The following is a 17,146-nucleotide window of genomic DNA, read 5'->3' on the forward strand; positions in this document are numbered from 1 at the left end:
CTCAATCAAAAGTGCCACAAAAATTTCACTTTAAAAATATAGTAATCTCTAGCAAATAAATTTCATAACAAAATTGGTGATATATAGTATATGCTAAGACCAGAAAATATACAGTATCACCAAAACCAAATATTAGAATTACAGATTATAAAACCATTAAGTTTTTTTACTAGAATAAATTATTGAATGGAATAATTAAGTTGTAGATGAAATTCAATATTTTTTATAATATTCTTTTTATTTAATTAGTTCCTCTAAACTGATAAGTGAACACCATTCGGATGATGTAAAACCAAAATTATTGATAATTAAATAAAAGTTAAAACTGCTACATTTATTAATTAATAACAAAGAATTTGATCAAATAACAAAACAAGCATAAAAGCATAACCTAATACGACAAATAATAAGTAAAGCTATAATCTATAATAATTTAATACTGCCAACTAACAAGTAAGTCAACTTGTTTAATAAATAATAGTACATGGTAACCAGTAACCCCTTCCTTCTTTTTTTAATTACTTTTTTTCTACTAGGTAACCCATACAGTTTAAAAATAATAATTTAAAAAAAAAAAAAAAACAATAGTCTTAATCAAATGGTAAAGGAATGCTTGTGTATTGCATTATTGGACAGACCATTTCTACTTGCAGAGCAGTAGCCATACTGTCCGTGGCACTGTCAGTCTCTCCTAAACTCTCCAAAACTTTTCCCAAATTATACCTGTAATATTAAATAAAATAGCTAAAAACATGGAACAATACATTTAATTTATGCAAATTTAAACATACCACGTTTCTGGAGCATAAGGATTTATTTTTGCAGCGTCTCTTAATGTTTTTTCAGCCAATCTATGGCTACCCAGATAATGGTACATCAATCCCTGTGAAATAAAAGTACTATAATAAAATAACTGAATGAAGAATAAACATCTTTATAATTACCAAATGTTGTAAGCTTTTCAAATGAGCCGGATGTACTGTTACTGCATTTTGATAGCATTGTTTTGCTTCATTGAATTCGTTTCTTTTTTCATGAAATAATCCTCTCTGTATCAACATAGTAAGAGAAAGAATGTATTTGTGAAACAAGTATAGAATTATATGATTTATAGTAACTAGAATAACATTAAATTTAAGAATCTACATAGACAAATACAACAGTGTGATAGAACCTTAGTAAAATCCATATTTTAAAATATTACTATTAGTCAGTGGCATATTTATGGAGGGAAATTAGAGTCCTCCTTTGACCACTCTTTTTAACATATTTTATAATATAAACCAGCGGTTATTAACCATAGGGTTGCCAATAATTTTAAATGGGTCGGCTAAAATTTAAACCGCCATTGAACATTATTTATAAAAAGGTCGTATGAAAAATTTGGTAAATATCTTGGGTTGCCACAACACAAAGGTTAAAGACTGCTGATATAAACCATATTATGGTTATAGTAGCGTTTTTTCCATTCATTACGATTACTTTATCAGTAGGTAATAAAATGCTAGGATGTGTTTCGGCATCAACATTTTTAGTTATATTCCTCTTCCTCAAAGAAATCCTAAATATACCACTGCTATTGATAATATTGCACTTTGGTTTTAGTTTATCTAAACATTCTAAACTATCTTTAATTGTTTTTTTTCAAAGTAAAATTACGCAAACACCAGTATTTAAAAAATTATAGTCTGTACGCATCTATGAGACTGAATCATATTAATATAAATGTAAACAAACATTAAATTATAAAATAACAATAAAAAAAAAAATTTATGTCAAGTAATTTATAGAAGTATAGATCTATCAACCTCAGTTTAAAGTGATATATAAAGCATTTACCATAAACATGATGTGATGTGATAATGGAAAAATACTGGCTGCTTCCAATAAACAATTATTTGCTGAATCAAATTGTTCTTGGGACAAGTATACCTCTGCTAAAAGTAACCAAACGTTTTGCTGTGTGTGCCATACCGTATTGGTCACAGGTCGTTGGGGAACCAGTGAACTAATAGATGATGCTACTTCTGATAAGGCTTGTTCAATACGCGCTGGCCCCAAAGAATCTACTCAATATGTAACTTGTTATCTTTATAATCAACAAAAAATATTAAAAAACTATGTAAATGTATGTATTACTTGAATCTTTGTCTGAGAGTTCAGTAGTGTAAAGTTGAAAAATACTACGAGTATCAGTATGTTCTATAGAAGGAGAACCTTCATTGCTGGCAGAAGAAGCTTTGCACATAGAAAGCATATGTTTAGCTGTCACAAGTGCAACCTTTTGAAATGTATGAAAAAAAAAACAATATTATGCATAGCTATAAAATCAATAGCTATAAAAAGTATTTTAATTACATCAGAAGCTTCTGTTTGCAATTCGATCCTGGCTCTGATGAATAATAAACCAATATGATCAGGAAAGTCTTCCAAAGATGATTCTAAAAGAGATTTGGCTTCGTTTATTTTTTTCTGAGCACTCAACAATAAGATAGCTAACTGTAATGATGGTGTATGTTCAGGATTCAATGTTAATGCTTGGCGTACTTTAGTAGTAGCTTCAGGTACTTTAGCCAAACAAGCATAATAAAATGCCAAATAATAATAAACCAAATGATCATTGGGATCTAATTGTTGTGCTCTAAAATAGTTATCATTTATATATTATATACCAATAATAATTAAATTAAAAAAATAATAAAATAAATTCAAATTTAAAAAAATAGTACTTTGTAAGAGATTCAAGGCATAGCGCATGATATTTATCTTTAACTGATTTCAAAAACGAAGTCAACGCCATACACTGTGCTCCAATGCCTATGTATAGATTACATCTTGATAGTAAATTTTCTGAATGCATTTTTTCTCTTTTAAGAGCTTCTTGACTCCAACTTAATCCTTCTTCCATCTAAATTTAAAATTAGTATTTATATTTTTTTAAATTGGTATAATTTATAACGTTAACCTTAAATAAATGTTGATAACAAATACGAGCAGCTAATAAACATGGAACTATTGCTTTGGGTTGCATATATATGACTTGAGTTAATACTTCCAAAGCTTTAATATGACGACCAGCAGCTTCAAGACATAAAGCTTGTTGCATCCAAACATGAGCATCATCAGCAGAAAATTTCATTGCACGTTCAAAAGACTAATCAAATTTTATAGTTTTATAGAAAATAATTAATATAGGTATAATAGAATAAATACAAATAAAAACTAACCTCATACAACATATTATATTGACCCCAAAGGACTAATGCAAAGGTTAACAGATCATAAATGGCTGTGGCTAAACTAAAAGCTCTAATTCTTGCTTCTTTGAATTCTGGAGACTGACTCAATACTGCATTTCTTGCTGCCATTGCTTCACTGTTGTTAAATGGTACAATTGGTAAATTTGAGATTATTTTTTTAAATAGTTAGCAATTACCTTATAATGAGCAACAATATTACTTCTTCATGTTCACTTCTGGGCATGAACATGTTAATAGAATTATATTTTTTTGGTTTTCTTATATTTGATAACTGTTTTTTAGAGGGAGCTACAATAAAGATTAAAATATCAGATTTTATTTAAAATTTAAAATGTTTACAAGAATTACTTACTACTTTGAGTTGGAAGTGAATAGTATTTTGGAGAGACTTTGCGTAAAAGAAATTCAGCAAATTGATATGTTAAAATAAGTCTAATGGAATGACTACCATGCGCTTCACAAGATGATAATATACTCCTAAGCAAAAACCATAGGAGTTGAAGCTATCTACTTTATGTAAGTAAGTTTACTCATTGTTTTACCTGAATGTTGTTATGGCACCAGCATAGTTTGAACTCTCAATAAGCAACAGAGGCAATCTCAAGATAGCTGTCTCTACTAAGATACTCAGAGAATGTGTCATGTTCACAGGCTGTGGAGAATGAGAACCTGTAAAATAAATTTACATCAAACATTTAGCATATTAAATAAAAGTTAAAAAAAAAAAAAAATACCTGTAGCAGATGTAGAATTGCTATTTGTAATCAATGGTGCATTACCACCAAGTGGTGATGGCAATATGAGCTGATTTTCTTTGTTGTCTAGTTCTTGTAAATACAAAATGCCTAAATTGGCCGCTTGCTCATAGTTTTTAATAACACCTTCAATCCATTCTGTTTTTTTAAAACGAGAACTGGAAGATGGTCTTAACTTTTCTTGGCACAAGCCTATGATCATAATTATAAAATTAAAACAATGAAATTTATATTTATACAACAATAATTTTTAGTAGAATTTTGAATAAGCTTAACTTACCTTTTATTGCAAATGACTCAGACAATATCCTTATGTTACGGATTTGTAAATCTGTTTGTATTATTGAGTTCAACTTGGCTTCTGTACAATGTTCCATTGCTTTGTCATAATGACCACAAGCGTAACACAATTTAGCAAGCAACATATGGCTATCAATACTCAAGCCGGACTGGAAATAATTTAAATTAAGTTAGCAAAGTATACATTATGCTAATAATTAATAATTTATTACTTGTGTAGAAAGCTCACTAATTGATTCAGTTAAGTATGATTTGGCTTCAGTAAGACCACCACAAGCTTTTGCAATGTTACTTTCAATAGGAGGGTTTTCTTCTAAAAACATTTCTAACTTTGCTTCACCAACCATTAAATTGTACAGCATTGCTAAAAATTAAAAAAAATTGTAAATTATATAAATATAATAATAATTATTTACAGAAAAATCCCTTATTACAAGTTATAGAAATATACGAGATATCTATCTTAATAAAGATAGACTTAGTCGACAGTAAAATTGTGAATTGTTTAATATTATATAGAATCTATATATATCATATGATGATATATAGCAGGGGTGGCCAGCAAGAAGAAACTTGCTCAATATATTAATAAATGTGGAAGAGCTAAAATGAATAAAAAGGTCATAGTAATAATATATGTATATTTTTTTTTCTATCTTACGATAAGATGCGAGCCACAGTTTGGTCACCCTTAATATACAGATATAATAATAGTTGCATTTATACTCTAATTTAAATAAAGTACCTATATAGTCAAATTATAATAGTTAAGTATTTATAAGTACAGTGTAGGTCCAAGATATTATGGCGCCCCGGGAAAATTTTTTAAAGGCGCCCTTAAAAATGTAACTTAAATATATAACAATTTATTATTATAGAGAAATGTAATTATTATACACCGTTATTATTTAAACATTTTTTTTATTAAAACATCATAAGTTTTTACAATTTTTTTAGCACCTACAAATGCGCTTCTGGCACCCTGAACAACTGCCCGGTTGCCCATGCCTTGGGCCACTACTGTATAAGTATTACGGTAATACAAATTATAACTAATTGTAGAGTTAATGGTGGTTTACTTAACAATAATTTACTTAATTTATATAAAATAAATAAAATGTACTTTGTTTACAACCATTAATTGCAGGAAGTATTCCCAAATATTTTAATTGCTCTTTGATTATATTTAATTATACCAGTAGCTAATTGTTCGGCTAAAAGAGCATTTTACAAGTTAACAAGAATAAAAAAATAAATATAGAACAAGCCAGACACAAGAAAATTCAACACCATTAATGATATTATACTCAGAAAATGATATTTTGCAATTGATTGATTTCAATGAAACTATACAATTTGCAAAATAACAAAAGAAAAAGCAAGAAAAAAAATTTAGGTTATAATTCTTTAGTAACAAATACAGTGTTTTTATAGGTATATAATATATGCATAATAAATTATTACATAATTAATAATTTATATAGCCTTACATATATTTTTTTTATTGTACAAAATTATTCAATAATATACAGTCTTTAAAATATAGTGATCAATTTTTTTGAAGTTAAAGTTTTAAGAGAGCCCACTAAGTTTATGGTGTCCTGGGGCATTCAATCCTTAATCTGGGCGCGCATTGCTCAGTTTTACATCTCCTACAATTCTATTCACTCTGACCTTAAATAAAATCTTATTACCATATTAGGTATATATATATATATATTAGAGCTGCAAAAAATTTATTTTCACATAATTACTAGCCAAGTGCTGTCTTATAAGATTGTTGTGACTATAGTGAGATATATATATTTGAATATACTTGCCTTTTCCAGAAGATAACTGTTCGACAAGCTCCAATATCTTAGACCAATTTCCTTCTTCTCGACATCCAGCCAATTCGGACTCAACCCTAGTGCTCTTCACATTTTTGCTGGACATTGCGCCGATATGTTCCTTTCAAACTAATCACCGAAATATAAAAAATTCGAGAGAACCTCGAGAAGTATTCAGGTTTCACCACCTGAATGTGTTGATAAATTAATATTTTAAATTTTGGGCACAATAACTTTTAAGTCCTATAACTGGTCGAATACGCCATACTGGCAATGAATTGAATAGTAATCATAAACAATACTCGGATAGTCGGATACACAATCCAATAAACGTCATTTGATGTCAGGCTATAGTAGTGATAATAATAATATTATTAATTACAAATAAGTAAGCAACTAGCTCAAGGTCGTCATTCACGATATGACGATATTCCAAAGTAAAATGTCCACCTACTTCATACCGACAAGCGAAAACGGTGAACTGGATTACCGTCTATACAGGACAGGTAGTCAATTATAATATACTTCAATACTAATTTTGATTACGAAACGAATATTTTGTCATACGAACAAGCGTGCACACACTCTAGTACACTACACTGTGACTGGCGATGCGGTCTAATCTTTATTCTATGACTGCGGTGTCGTCAATGATAAGAAGTGATCTTAACAGTTTAATAGAAAGAGACAGACTGATAGAGTAGAAAAAATATAAAAAATAATAACAAACAATAACATCACGTGACATATACGGAAGTAGAATCCCTCAGGCCTCGACCGACGAGACGGCGACTGAAAATCATGATTCATAATTCATCAGTTCATCTCCATTCGCGCCGTAAAGCGTAACCGTTTATCGTAGCAGTAGTATAGCATGATTTAAAATCATAGACCTGTAATTAGGTTAGGTTAGGTTAGGTATAGGTCAATGTTTAAAATAAAACGTTTTTCTTTTTATTAAATTTAAGTTTAACTAAAGCGGGCAACTTAAATTTTTACTGATTACTGAATGTCTAAATATAATAAATATTACTTTTACACATTTTAAATTTAAATAACTTATAGTTTTTATTTTTTATTTGATTCATAGTATTCATACAATCTATAGTTAATATAGTCTATACAATTTTAGTATAATAAGCATAAGTGATGGTACAAATCTACAGAATTAGGTTTACGAGACAGAAAACTGAATAGTTGGATGGAGAAGCCGCCCCCAGGCGACATTGAAAATTATTTTAAAAGGTTAGTCAAGAAGAGTAGGTCGCGACACTATTTCCTTTTTAATCTTTTAGGGAGATTTTCAGGGATTGAATTAGAAAGATTTTTCAGTATATAGTAAGTAAGTTAGGATGATCTGGAAGAGAGTTGTGGTAACGTTTGTAGGATTTAAAAGCAGTTTCACGAACTGATTGAAAGTTTTAAATCAGTGGAGTATACACATAAATACATAATCATAGCCATATGATTCGAAATATAGAAAGGAGTGTTTATAATTAGGAGTAAGGTGTTTTAGTCGTTTTGGAATATTTGAATTTTTTACTAAGATTTGGACAATACATGATTGAAAATTTTAATTTTGAGTTTAAGTAATAATTGAGGGTAAGAAGGCGAAAGTTTGATTCAAGTTTCCTGGAGAAATTTCGATATTATTGAAAGTGGCTTGAGAATAAATGCCTTGTTTTAGTGTGAAAGTGATGTGGCAAAATTTAGATTAATTTACTTTACACCAGATTTCAATAGGAGTGAAGTGGGAGCTTATTTGAAGCAATGATTGGATTTTCACGAGTTGACATAATTGCTTTGTCGTCAATATATTCTGCGACGGAGATTTTAGTGGAAGTAGGTTGGTCTATTGAAGAGAAGAAAATAATAACTACGATGGCGTTTTGAGGAACTCCACCTTGAATTTTGGAGAAGGCAGATAAAGAAGAACGATAGTTAACAGCGAACCGTGAACTGGCGATCTTTAAGATAGGATTTGAGGAGTAAGTAGAAGATAGGAGATAAAATTTTCTTTATTTTGTATATGAGACCATTATGCCAAATTATTGGCAAATAATTATTTGTAAATTATTGGTGTATCAACTATGAAAACGACTAGAACAGCTTGTCTTTCGATTTAAATTTTTTGTCGTTTTGAGGGTTTGAGTGTAGGTGATAATTGGTACCTACTACCTATACGGCTATATGAAAATGTTATTAAAAAGGTCTTATAGCAACATGGAGATAATCAATATTACAGAGAGAAGTAATGATATTTTTACGTATCGGCCACGCGTGGTTTTAGGTATTTTATATTTTTGTATTGAATTTTTTGAATTAAAAATAATATTTATTACTGTTAACATGTATCAGTGTCTCCTACTTATCTGAGTTGGTTGTGAAGGGAGAGTAGGCTGTTAATGTCTAGTGTTATATATATTTTATAGTCAGTTATGTACCAGTCGGCAGTAGCTGTACCGTTAACTTTTATGCTGAAGCTCTGTGTAATGTTGAACAATATGTTGTAAGTTTTAAATTGAATAAATGTTGTGAATTATCTGATGAAGTTTATATTACTATATAAAAAGCCTCGATCAAGATTCTCTACTCTTTTCCTAACACCTTTAAGCATTACTTGTCTGGGTGATGAGAAATTACTTGACAAATGGCAATGCCTACAACACCTCACAGTGATAAACAAAGTACTCAGGAAAAAATTCTTCACTCTTGATTCCGAGCAAGCAAATATTCATCGGAGAGCATAGGTCATATAGACCATGAGGTTATATGATGCTTACTGTGGAGTACTGCAAGGTTCTGTACTTAGCCGAACCTCTGGAATGTAGCCTCACTACGGATGTTTCGACAGTCGTTCACCTCGCGAGTTTCACTGATGATCTCGGGATCGTTATAGAACACACTCTGCCCCTCTAATTGAACAGGTTGGGGCTCAGAGCAGATCTTGGCACACACTTCGGCGATCCCCTATCTACGGCCGACATCTAGGATATTCTTTGTCGTTTGGTCTTTGAAGACCTACCTGGCAACCATAAACCACATGTATGAAGCAGAAGAGACTTTTAGGATCTTCCGTAATATGGTGGAGAAGATCCAAATTGGAGAAGAGTCAGACAGAATGTCGAAGCGCGAGTCTCGTATATTTCAATAAATGATGCTGTATGTGAGACAAGATGTGCAAACAGTAGGTACAGTCCCCGTATGTAGCGGTGCAAACACAATATGAATATATAAGTAAATTTAAATCCATTGTGTTAACTGTTAGAATACCAAACTCTAAATACCTATATTGTCTAAATTATAATATAATTTCTAAAAATGTAAACTAAAGAAATTGTTGTTTTTTTTTAATAAACGTCAAAATCAAACTACAGTCGTTTTATTATTGAAAAAATGGCAACAGTATTTCGGTGCCTCTAAAGCCTTAATCAGTAATAATTATAATTTAAATAATTTAACTATATGTATAAGTCAGTTAACTAACTAAACAATTTTATAACAACTACAATGATTTTGAATGGTAAACCGGGAGAACTTATGACCCAGCTCCAACGATAATTAATGCCAAAATGTCAGTTGTCAGTGGCAAGTACATGATCAAAATAACTACTATTATGGATCAGTGGAAAATAGTTTTTAATTAATTAATTGCTGTATTAGTGTATTACGTATTGTACTATTGTCGCAATGTCGCCTATCGGTTACCACCATAGACATATAAGACGGTGGTTGATCATGCGGTAAAAATATTACTACTATTATCGTTATTATATTATCACAGACAACTGAATATATTTTTAACATTTATCCCATTAGGCATCAGTTAAGTTGTATACCACGGAATACCAAACTCTTCCATAAGCCTGCGGTCTGCGATCTCATATTCCCGTATTACTATTTACTACTCCGTATACCTACTATCCCGATTTCTAATGTGCATTGATAACAGAGTGCTCGTATACGTGCGTGCGCACTGTGACCGATGCCGAGCGACGGCCGACGACTGCATAACTTACTATACAATGTACTCTGTTGTTGATAACGACATTACGACAACATTGACCATTCGAGAGGACGGTGACTACGTTCATGTCGAGAAATTAATTTATTTAGAAAAATATCATAAATCTCCTTTGATCGGGCAACTGTTCCGTCATCGCGCGTCTTACTGTTCACTCATCCTCGTACGGCTGTGATTTATATTTTATACAGATCAAATTTTACTTTTCTTGCGCATTGGGACGACTGCAATCTACAGTCCGCAGTCTTCAATCGTTCGTCCGTCAGTTCACAGCCACATTTTATGCGACAGGTCCCCGTAAGAAATGTGGGTTCATGTCTGGCCGTCATGCAACGTAGATTTTGCCTGTCTTGTTAATCGTTGAGATAATGTTCGGCCCCAGGAATGATATGTTACCGCTGAACGGAGTACAAAGTAACAATGGGCAGTTACAAAAAGACGTCAAGTAAGCATGTTGACAATACCTTTTGTACAATACTGTAACGATATTCTCTTAGCCCATTTTGGGTTAATGTGCTTTGCAGTAGTGCAGTGACAGAGAAAAGTGAAAATATTATATGTAAAACCAAAAGCATATAGTATACCTATACATTATTATTATAAATATATATTTCTTAGTAACATAACATTAATATTTTACCTTTAGAATGAAAATAATAAACGAATATACAGAAGTGATCAGCTCTTCTGATGCAGAACAAATTATTGAATGTAAGTAAAATGTATTGTTATATTTATGTAGTCAGAAATAGTGTTTGTTATTGGTATAAAAATCCTAGAAACTGCTCTAATACATTTTTATTTTTAGCAAATAATTTAAAGGATCTAATTGTAAATATAATATTAGAAAATAGCTGAAAGTTCAGTTTTATTCAGAAATTATATCCAAAAATTAATTTTTGATTTATTCAATTTTTAAAAAGAGATCACTTGATAAATTTTCTTAACACGAGGTTTATACCATACCATTTTATTGGTGATATTTTAATCACAGTTATAGACTAATTCTTCTAAGTCGTACAACAATCTATATATAGTTCTCCCTAGATTGAACTCCAGTTACGCTACTGTATAGTTTCCAAATAATATAAAAATAGTTTTAAATATTTAATGATTTTTATAATTTGTTAATTTAGGTGAAATAATAACTGATGGAGAGTTTGAAAATAATACATTCACAAATTTAGAAAATAATTTATCAAATGATATGTATAATGATAATCAAGATTCCATTTCAAGATGTAAAATGTCTATAGAAGAGTTATCAAATTCAAGTAATACAAAATGAAAAAAAATTTTTTTTTCAAACTGTTTTAGATAATACATTTTATATATTGTTTAGGTAATAAAAATCAAATATTATCTGATAGCGAATTGGAAAACAAAAGATCAACATATTTTGAAATAAATTTACCAAATAATTCATATGATGATAATCAAGATTCTATTTCAATATGTAAAATGTCTATAGAAAATTTATCACCATCAAGTAATTCAAATTATATGTCCAAAGTAGAAAATGAAAACCCAGGTATGGATCATTTAAATGAGATTGATGATACATATGAAAAAAATAAAAGACGTATAGAAGAAGAAGTAAGATTAGATGATGCATTCAGAGAATGTATAATTGAAATGAATAGTGACTTGTCTATTGATGACGAGGATATTTTTAATAATATTTTAAAACAATTAAATGAAAATAGTTCAACAACAGAAACCAATCACAAAAGAAAAATATTACTTTCAGATGAATTTGATACAGATGCCGATACTGATACTAATAGTAATTGTAGCTGTGGCATTGAAAAAGAACACTCTTATTTTGAAAAAAATAATAAAAAAAGAATAGTTGATGAAATTATTGAAAATTCGAATACCATTTCAGAACAATCTCCAAAGTCTTGTCAAGAAATCGGTATTGATATTCATAATATTTTTTTTGATCAATCTTCTGAAATAGAAAATGTTAAAAAGACTCTAGAGAGGTTTTTACAGAAAAGTATTTGTCTTAGTCTACCATCAAGGATTGATAAATGTATTGAATGTCGTGTTCACCAAATGAAAAATAATTTGACACAACGTGATTATGATACTATTACTTGTAGATTTTATGCATTCCGCCAATTAAGATATACAAAAAATGGAAGATTAGCTGTGGCTGGATATCCTGATCCTTTTATAAATGTTGATAATATTGATATGGGTATGTGGTTACCCAGTAAACATTCATCTGCCCCTAGTGATTTTAATATTAAAGCATCTACAAAAATTTTAGAAGATGCAGGAGGTCAATTTTGTATGTTTGTTCGGGATGAAATAGAAGCGTTAAAATTAAATTTTCCAAGTAATAATGGAAAATCACGTAAGATAGTATGGAAAAAATGTGTTAATGGAGTTAGAGAAATGTGCGATGTTTGTAGAACTACAATATTCAACCACCACTGGACTTGTGGTAAATGTGGATTTGTAGTTTGCGTTGATTGCTTTAGGACCAAACTTAAAGGTAACCGACTGACTGAAAAACAAAATATTGTACAAAGAAATTTCAATAAAAAAATTTGGTTACTTTGTTCAAACCAGGAAGAGCATCAGCTTAAAAATCTTTCTATTACCCAAATACTGGCTGGGGATGCTTTAAAATTTATTTCAGACCTCATGCATAAAACATGTTATAATCGTAATATATCTTTAAGTTGTAGTTGCAATGACAAATTGGTTTTTCCGTCTAATTATAGTGAATCTGCTTTTGACAAGTTTCTTAACAATGTCTATGGAAAAAGTAATTCTGATGATACAGATGATAATGAAGAAGAAACTTCAGAATTGCAAGCTATAATAAAAAAACAATATTATAAGTATTGCAATTCAACTAAAGGAATTGAAGAAGTTAAATCTGCAGATAAACTCAATACCAGCATTCCTAGGGAAAATGTTGAAGATAAGATTTATATAACTGAACATATAAAAAAAAAAGAATGGTTTACACCCAAATTATCATTGTTGTCAGATGATAAAACCAATGCACCTCATATGTGGCTTTGTGAAGGACATTTGTTACGTTTATTAGATCCAAAAAGTGACATTAACTATACAATTTTTCAGGTATTTAAAAATACAAGTTTTAGAAAGTACTAATTATTATGCATGGTCTGAGTCAGCGAACTATGTTATTTATAAAAGATAAAAAATCATAAATATCCAGAGAAATAAGATAATTATTGTAGAGTATAATAAGAGTATTAAAAAATGAGAAATTAGTTTCTATTTCAGAGGTATAAAATAATATGTATGATTATGATATATATAAATTGTTCTGGAAAAAATTTAAAGTATGGCAAAATGACAAATGTCTAAAAAATTTAAAACACGATAAAAAGATTAAAAAATAATGAATTTTAATATAATTGTTTTAAACTGGACTTAGGTAATTTAAATTTATTTAATTTAAAAAGAACAAGTAAATCAAGTCCTGTAGATATTATTGTGAGTATTTGAGTTAAACGATTGATTACTTATATCATTTTTATAGGTTTATAGATCAATACAATAAACAAAGTATTATTAAATGTTGAACCATTTGCCATTTATAGATAATAAAAAAATTTAAAATATCTGGGTTGATGGTATAATATAAAAGTCAAAGTATAATGAAACGTGTTAAGATAATAATTTTATTCTTCTGAAATAATATTAGTAAAAGTAAATGGAAGAGTAAAAGTAGTGATGAATTTGTAATCTATAGTTTAAAAAATGTATATTTATATATACTTAGATGGTTTACTTTACATGTAGTCATAGGTGTAACTAGTCCTTTAAGTTAGGGGGGGAAGGTTAGAATCCTAAAAATGCTTTATAGCAAATTTTTTTTAATTTGATTATTATTTGATTTTTTTGGTGTTTATTACAACTGACGAGAATGATTATTAGTTTATATGAAACATTATATTTTTTTATATTGTAGGTAAAAATAAAGTTAATACTAATATGTTTATAAGCACATACATTTACCAATAAATTGTGGGGGGCTAAACCCCACCCAAGCTCTCCCTAGTTACACTTATGTATGTAAACTTAAAATAAAATCAATTATAAATTATAATTACAAAATGATATGTATTGGATTTTTCAGGACCAATGGAAACGTGGACAACCCGTATTAGTGAGTGATGTTGGCAATAAATTAAGCTCTTCACTATGGCATCCAGAGTCATTTTCTCGTGATTTTGGCAATCAAATTAATGATCTGATTAATTGTACCACTGGTAACGTAATTTCAGACCAACCAATGAGCAAGTTTTGGAATGGGTTTGAAAATGCTGAGGAAAGGTTATGTGATAAGCAGGCAATGTTATGCTATTAAAACTTAAAGACTGGCCGCCATCAGCAGATTTTGCAGAAACATTGCCTGATAGATTTCAAGATTTGATGAATTGCTTACCACTGAAAGAATACACACACCGTAACGGTAAATACAATTTGGCTTCTCGTTTGCCAGATTGCTTCGTTCGACCAGATTTGGGCCCAAAAATGTATACAGCTTATGGTAATGCAGGCACAAAGCACAAACAAGTAGGCACCACAAACCTTCATTTGGACATATCAGATGCTGTTAATGTTATGGTCTACGTTGCAATCACTAAGAATTGCAAAGAATATGATCATAATTGGCATGTGAGGGAAGCTTTACAAGTGATTGAAGAAGCTGGTTGTGATGATTTGACAATGAGACGAATTTACGTGGACGGAGAAACTCCTGGCGCACTGTGGCATATTTACCATGCATCAGACGCTGATTCAATTAGAGATTTGTTAATCAAAGTCGCAGTTGAACATGGAACACCACTGGAACAATTCAGTGATCCAATCCATGATCAATCCCATTATCTAGACGAATACCTTAGGGAGCGCTTGTATAGAGAATACGGAGTCAAAGGATATGCAATTGTCCAATATTATGGCGATGCAGTATTTATTCCAGCAGGAGCCCCTCATCAGGTACAAAATACATCTGTAAAATGGATTATGGATAAGTGATATTAATTTTAAGATTTAGTTAAAAATAGTGAATATATTAATGTTATAAAAATATTTTTTATATTTTAATTTCTTTTTTTAGGTCAGAAATTTACACAATTGTATAAAAGTAGCTGAAGATTTTGTATCACCAGAAAACGTCCATCATTCGTTTCGAATGACACAAGAGTTTCGTAATCTAACTGACAGTCATACTAACCATGAGGACAAGTTACAGATCAAAAATATCGTGTTTCATGCAGTCAAAGACTCAGTTTCAGTATTGATGCATAAATCACATTAAGTATAAGTAACATACAAATGTATAACATTTTTGTATGTTAACAATATATAACATTTTGTATAGAATATTAACAAAATTAAAATTATTGTTGCAACCACCAAATACTTTTATAAAAATTTTTTTACATTTTAATTGAAAATGGAAATTACCATAAGTTGCCATCTCATTTTTAGTCAGATTTTTTTTTAAAGTTTTAATTATTCTAAATAACATTATCAATTGTTTTAAATTATTAAGGCTGTGTACATAAATATTACTAATTGTTATAACTTATTATAATGGTTTATGAAAAATAAATTGAACTACTATTTTATTATTATTTCTTAGAATATAATTTCTGTATGTGATAAGAAAATGTATACTCATTACATTTTTCATAGATATTTGTTGCTTCAGACTATATTTATTTAAATTATTGAAGCAATATTTGACTATTTGTTTGTACAATTAATTTAAAATGAACAGTGTTACTCTATTATGTAAGTAATTATGATTTGTTAATTAAGGTAAATGTTTACAAATTATGAAAGTGCTATTTTTTAAACATATTGTGTAATTTTTTTAGAAACATAGTAAAAATTAAAAAAAAAATAGAAACTTAGCTACTACTTGTTTGTGTCAAAATAAATACATTATCTTGTCTATTTAAAACCAGAATCTTCCTCTTCTATCGTTAAAAATTAGATTAATAATAACCTCAAATTTAACATTGAACATAAACGCAAGATTAAAAATATATCTAGTTAAAAGAAGTTTTACTGCATTACCTTGTATGCGATAGAATATTAGTTTATTACAAGAACAATAGTAATGAATGTATGAACGATCATCAACAATAAATATATATTTAGCAAACAAGCTATATTATGAATATAATAAAAAAGTAGAATAATAGTTGATTTAAGTTGTACTTGTATAAATAAGTAGTATTAGTTTTAAATGTTTTCTGATCTTTAAAAAGAAGGAACACACGTTTGTTTTTTGGACAATACCTCTAGCCGAGTATTTACAGAAGATAAAAAAATATATATAAATTCTGATGTAATTTTTTTTTTTCATTAAAAAGCATAATTACAATCTATACAATAATTTTCATATCATTTTAAAATAACAGGGAATTACAGTGAGAAGGTATTCAGTATAATCAGACCGATTAAAGATGTAATTTTATGTAGCTCGCAATAGTAGCCAATTCAATGTACAAGCCCTGTAGAGATCTGTTTAGTGTTTACTACTCTTCCAACCAACACTATGAGATGCAGCAATATGAAACATGACTCTCCAACCATATCCGATTATATGATTTCAGCACAAAAGGAAGGGATGGGGCCAAATCGCATACAACATATCGTTGGTGGCCAAGGCTGCTTTCTCTGTTTCAATATCTTATTAAACAAACATTATTCCTTATTTTTGTGCCGTCATACTGACTTTTACACATATTGAAATAAATACACCATAACATAAATCTAATGGATTAATTTTAATTTCTTACAAATTGTAGTCTGTAGTACCGCCACCCAAAATTACCATTATAAAATATATATAAATATTCATGATCCTTACCTAAGCAAATCTTATTAGTATTGTGATTTTTCCTTTTCTTCTACCTCCAACATAACCTACACTGCAATACCTATGGCCATACATCAAAATCG

The 17,146-nt window shown here is 29.6% G+C and overlaps 2 protein-coding genes across 3 annotated transcripts; one reads left to right on the top strand and one right to left on the bottom strand.

The window, feature by feature from the left end:
• Positions 1–313: 313 nt before the first annotated feature.
• Positions 314–6,758, bottom strand: LOC113553173 (tetratricopeptide repeat protein 7B). 2 transcript variants are annotated; one of them, XM_026956355.1, is made up of 17 exons: positions 6,599–6,758; positions 6,136–6,492; positions 4,528–4,679; positions 4,296–4,464; positions 3,995–4,207; positions 3,803–3,929; positions 3,613–3,737; positions 3,437–3,548; positions 3,228–3,375; positions 2,966–3,154; positions 2,730–2,908; positions 2,359–2,641; positions 2,140–2,281; positions 1,840–2,066; positions 945–1,049; positions 792–883; positions 314–723 (listed from the first exon to the last, which is right to left on the bottom strand). In XM_026956355.1, exons 2-17 carry the CDS (start codon positions 6,248–6,250, stop codon positions 591–593), a joined length of 2,511 nt encoding a protein of 836 aa, XP_026812156.1. In that variant the 5' UTR covers positions 6,251–6,492; positions 6,599–6,758; the 3' UTR covers positions 314–590. The 2 variants fall into 2 exon arrangements, with proteins under 2 accessions (XP_026812156.1, XP_026812155.1); XM_026956354.1 differs by having other exon boundaries at positions 6,136–6,755.
• Positions 6,759–10,009: 3,251 nt separating this feature from the next.
• On the top strand, positions 10,010–15,725 carry LOC113554458 (lysine-specific demethylase 3A-like). Its single transcript, XM_026958329.1, is given in 7 exon segments — positions 10,010–10,613; positions 10,815–10,879; positions 11,305–11,442; positions 11,511–13,273; positions 14,301–14,505; positions 14,508–15,166; positions 15,288–15,725. Coding segments are annotated over 7 exon segments (3,108 nt in total). The 5' UTR covers positions 10,010–10,536; the 3' UTR covers positions 15,489–15,725.
• The last annotated feature ends 1,421 nt before the right edge of the window (positions 15,726–17,146 follow it).

Source organism: Rhopalosiphum maidis, chromosome 2, assembly GCF_003676215.2.
Source record: "Rhopalosiphum maidis isolate BTI-1 chromosome 2, ASM367621v3, whole genome shotgun sequence".
In the NCBI taxonomy this organism is placed as follows: Eukaryota; Metazoa; Arthropoda; class Insecta; order Hemiptera; family Aphididae; genus Rhopalosiphum; species Rhopalosiphum maidis.

Coding starts and splice junctions, on each gene's coding strand:
- LOC113553173 (XM_026956355.1), bottom strand. CDS start 6,250: ATGTCCAGCAAAAATGTGAAGAGCACTAGGGTTGAGTCCGAATTGGCT. Junction 3,738..3,802: donor GGTGCCATAACAACATTCAG/GTAAAACAATGA, acceptor GTTTTTGCTTAG/GAGTATATTATCATCTTGTG. Junction 3,549..3,612: donor TTCACTTCCAACTCAAAGTA/GTAAGTAATTCT, acceptor TCTTTATTGTAG/CTCCCTCTAAAAAACAGTTA.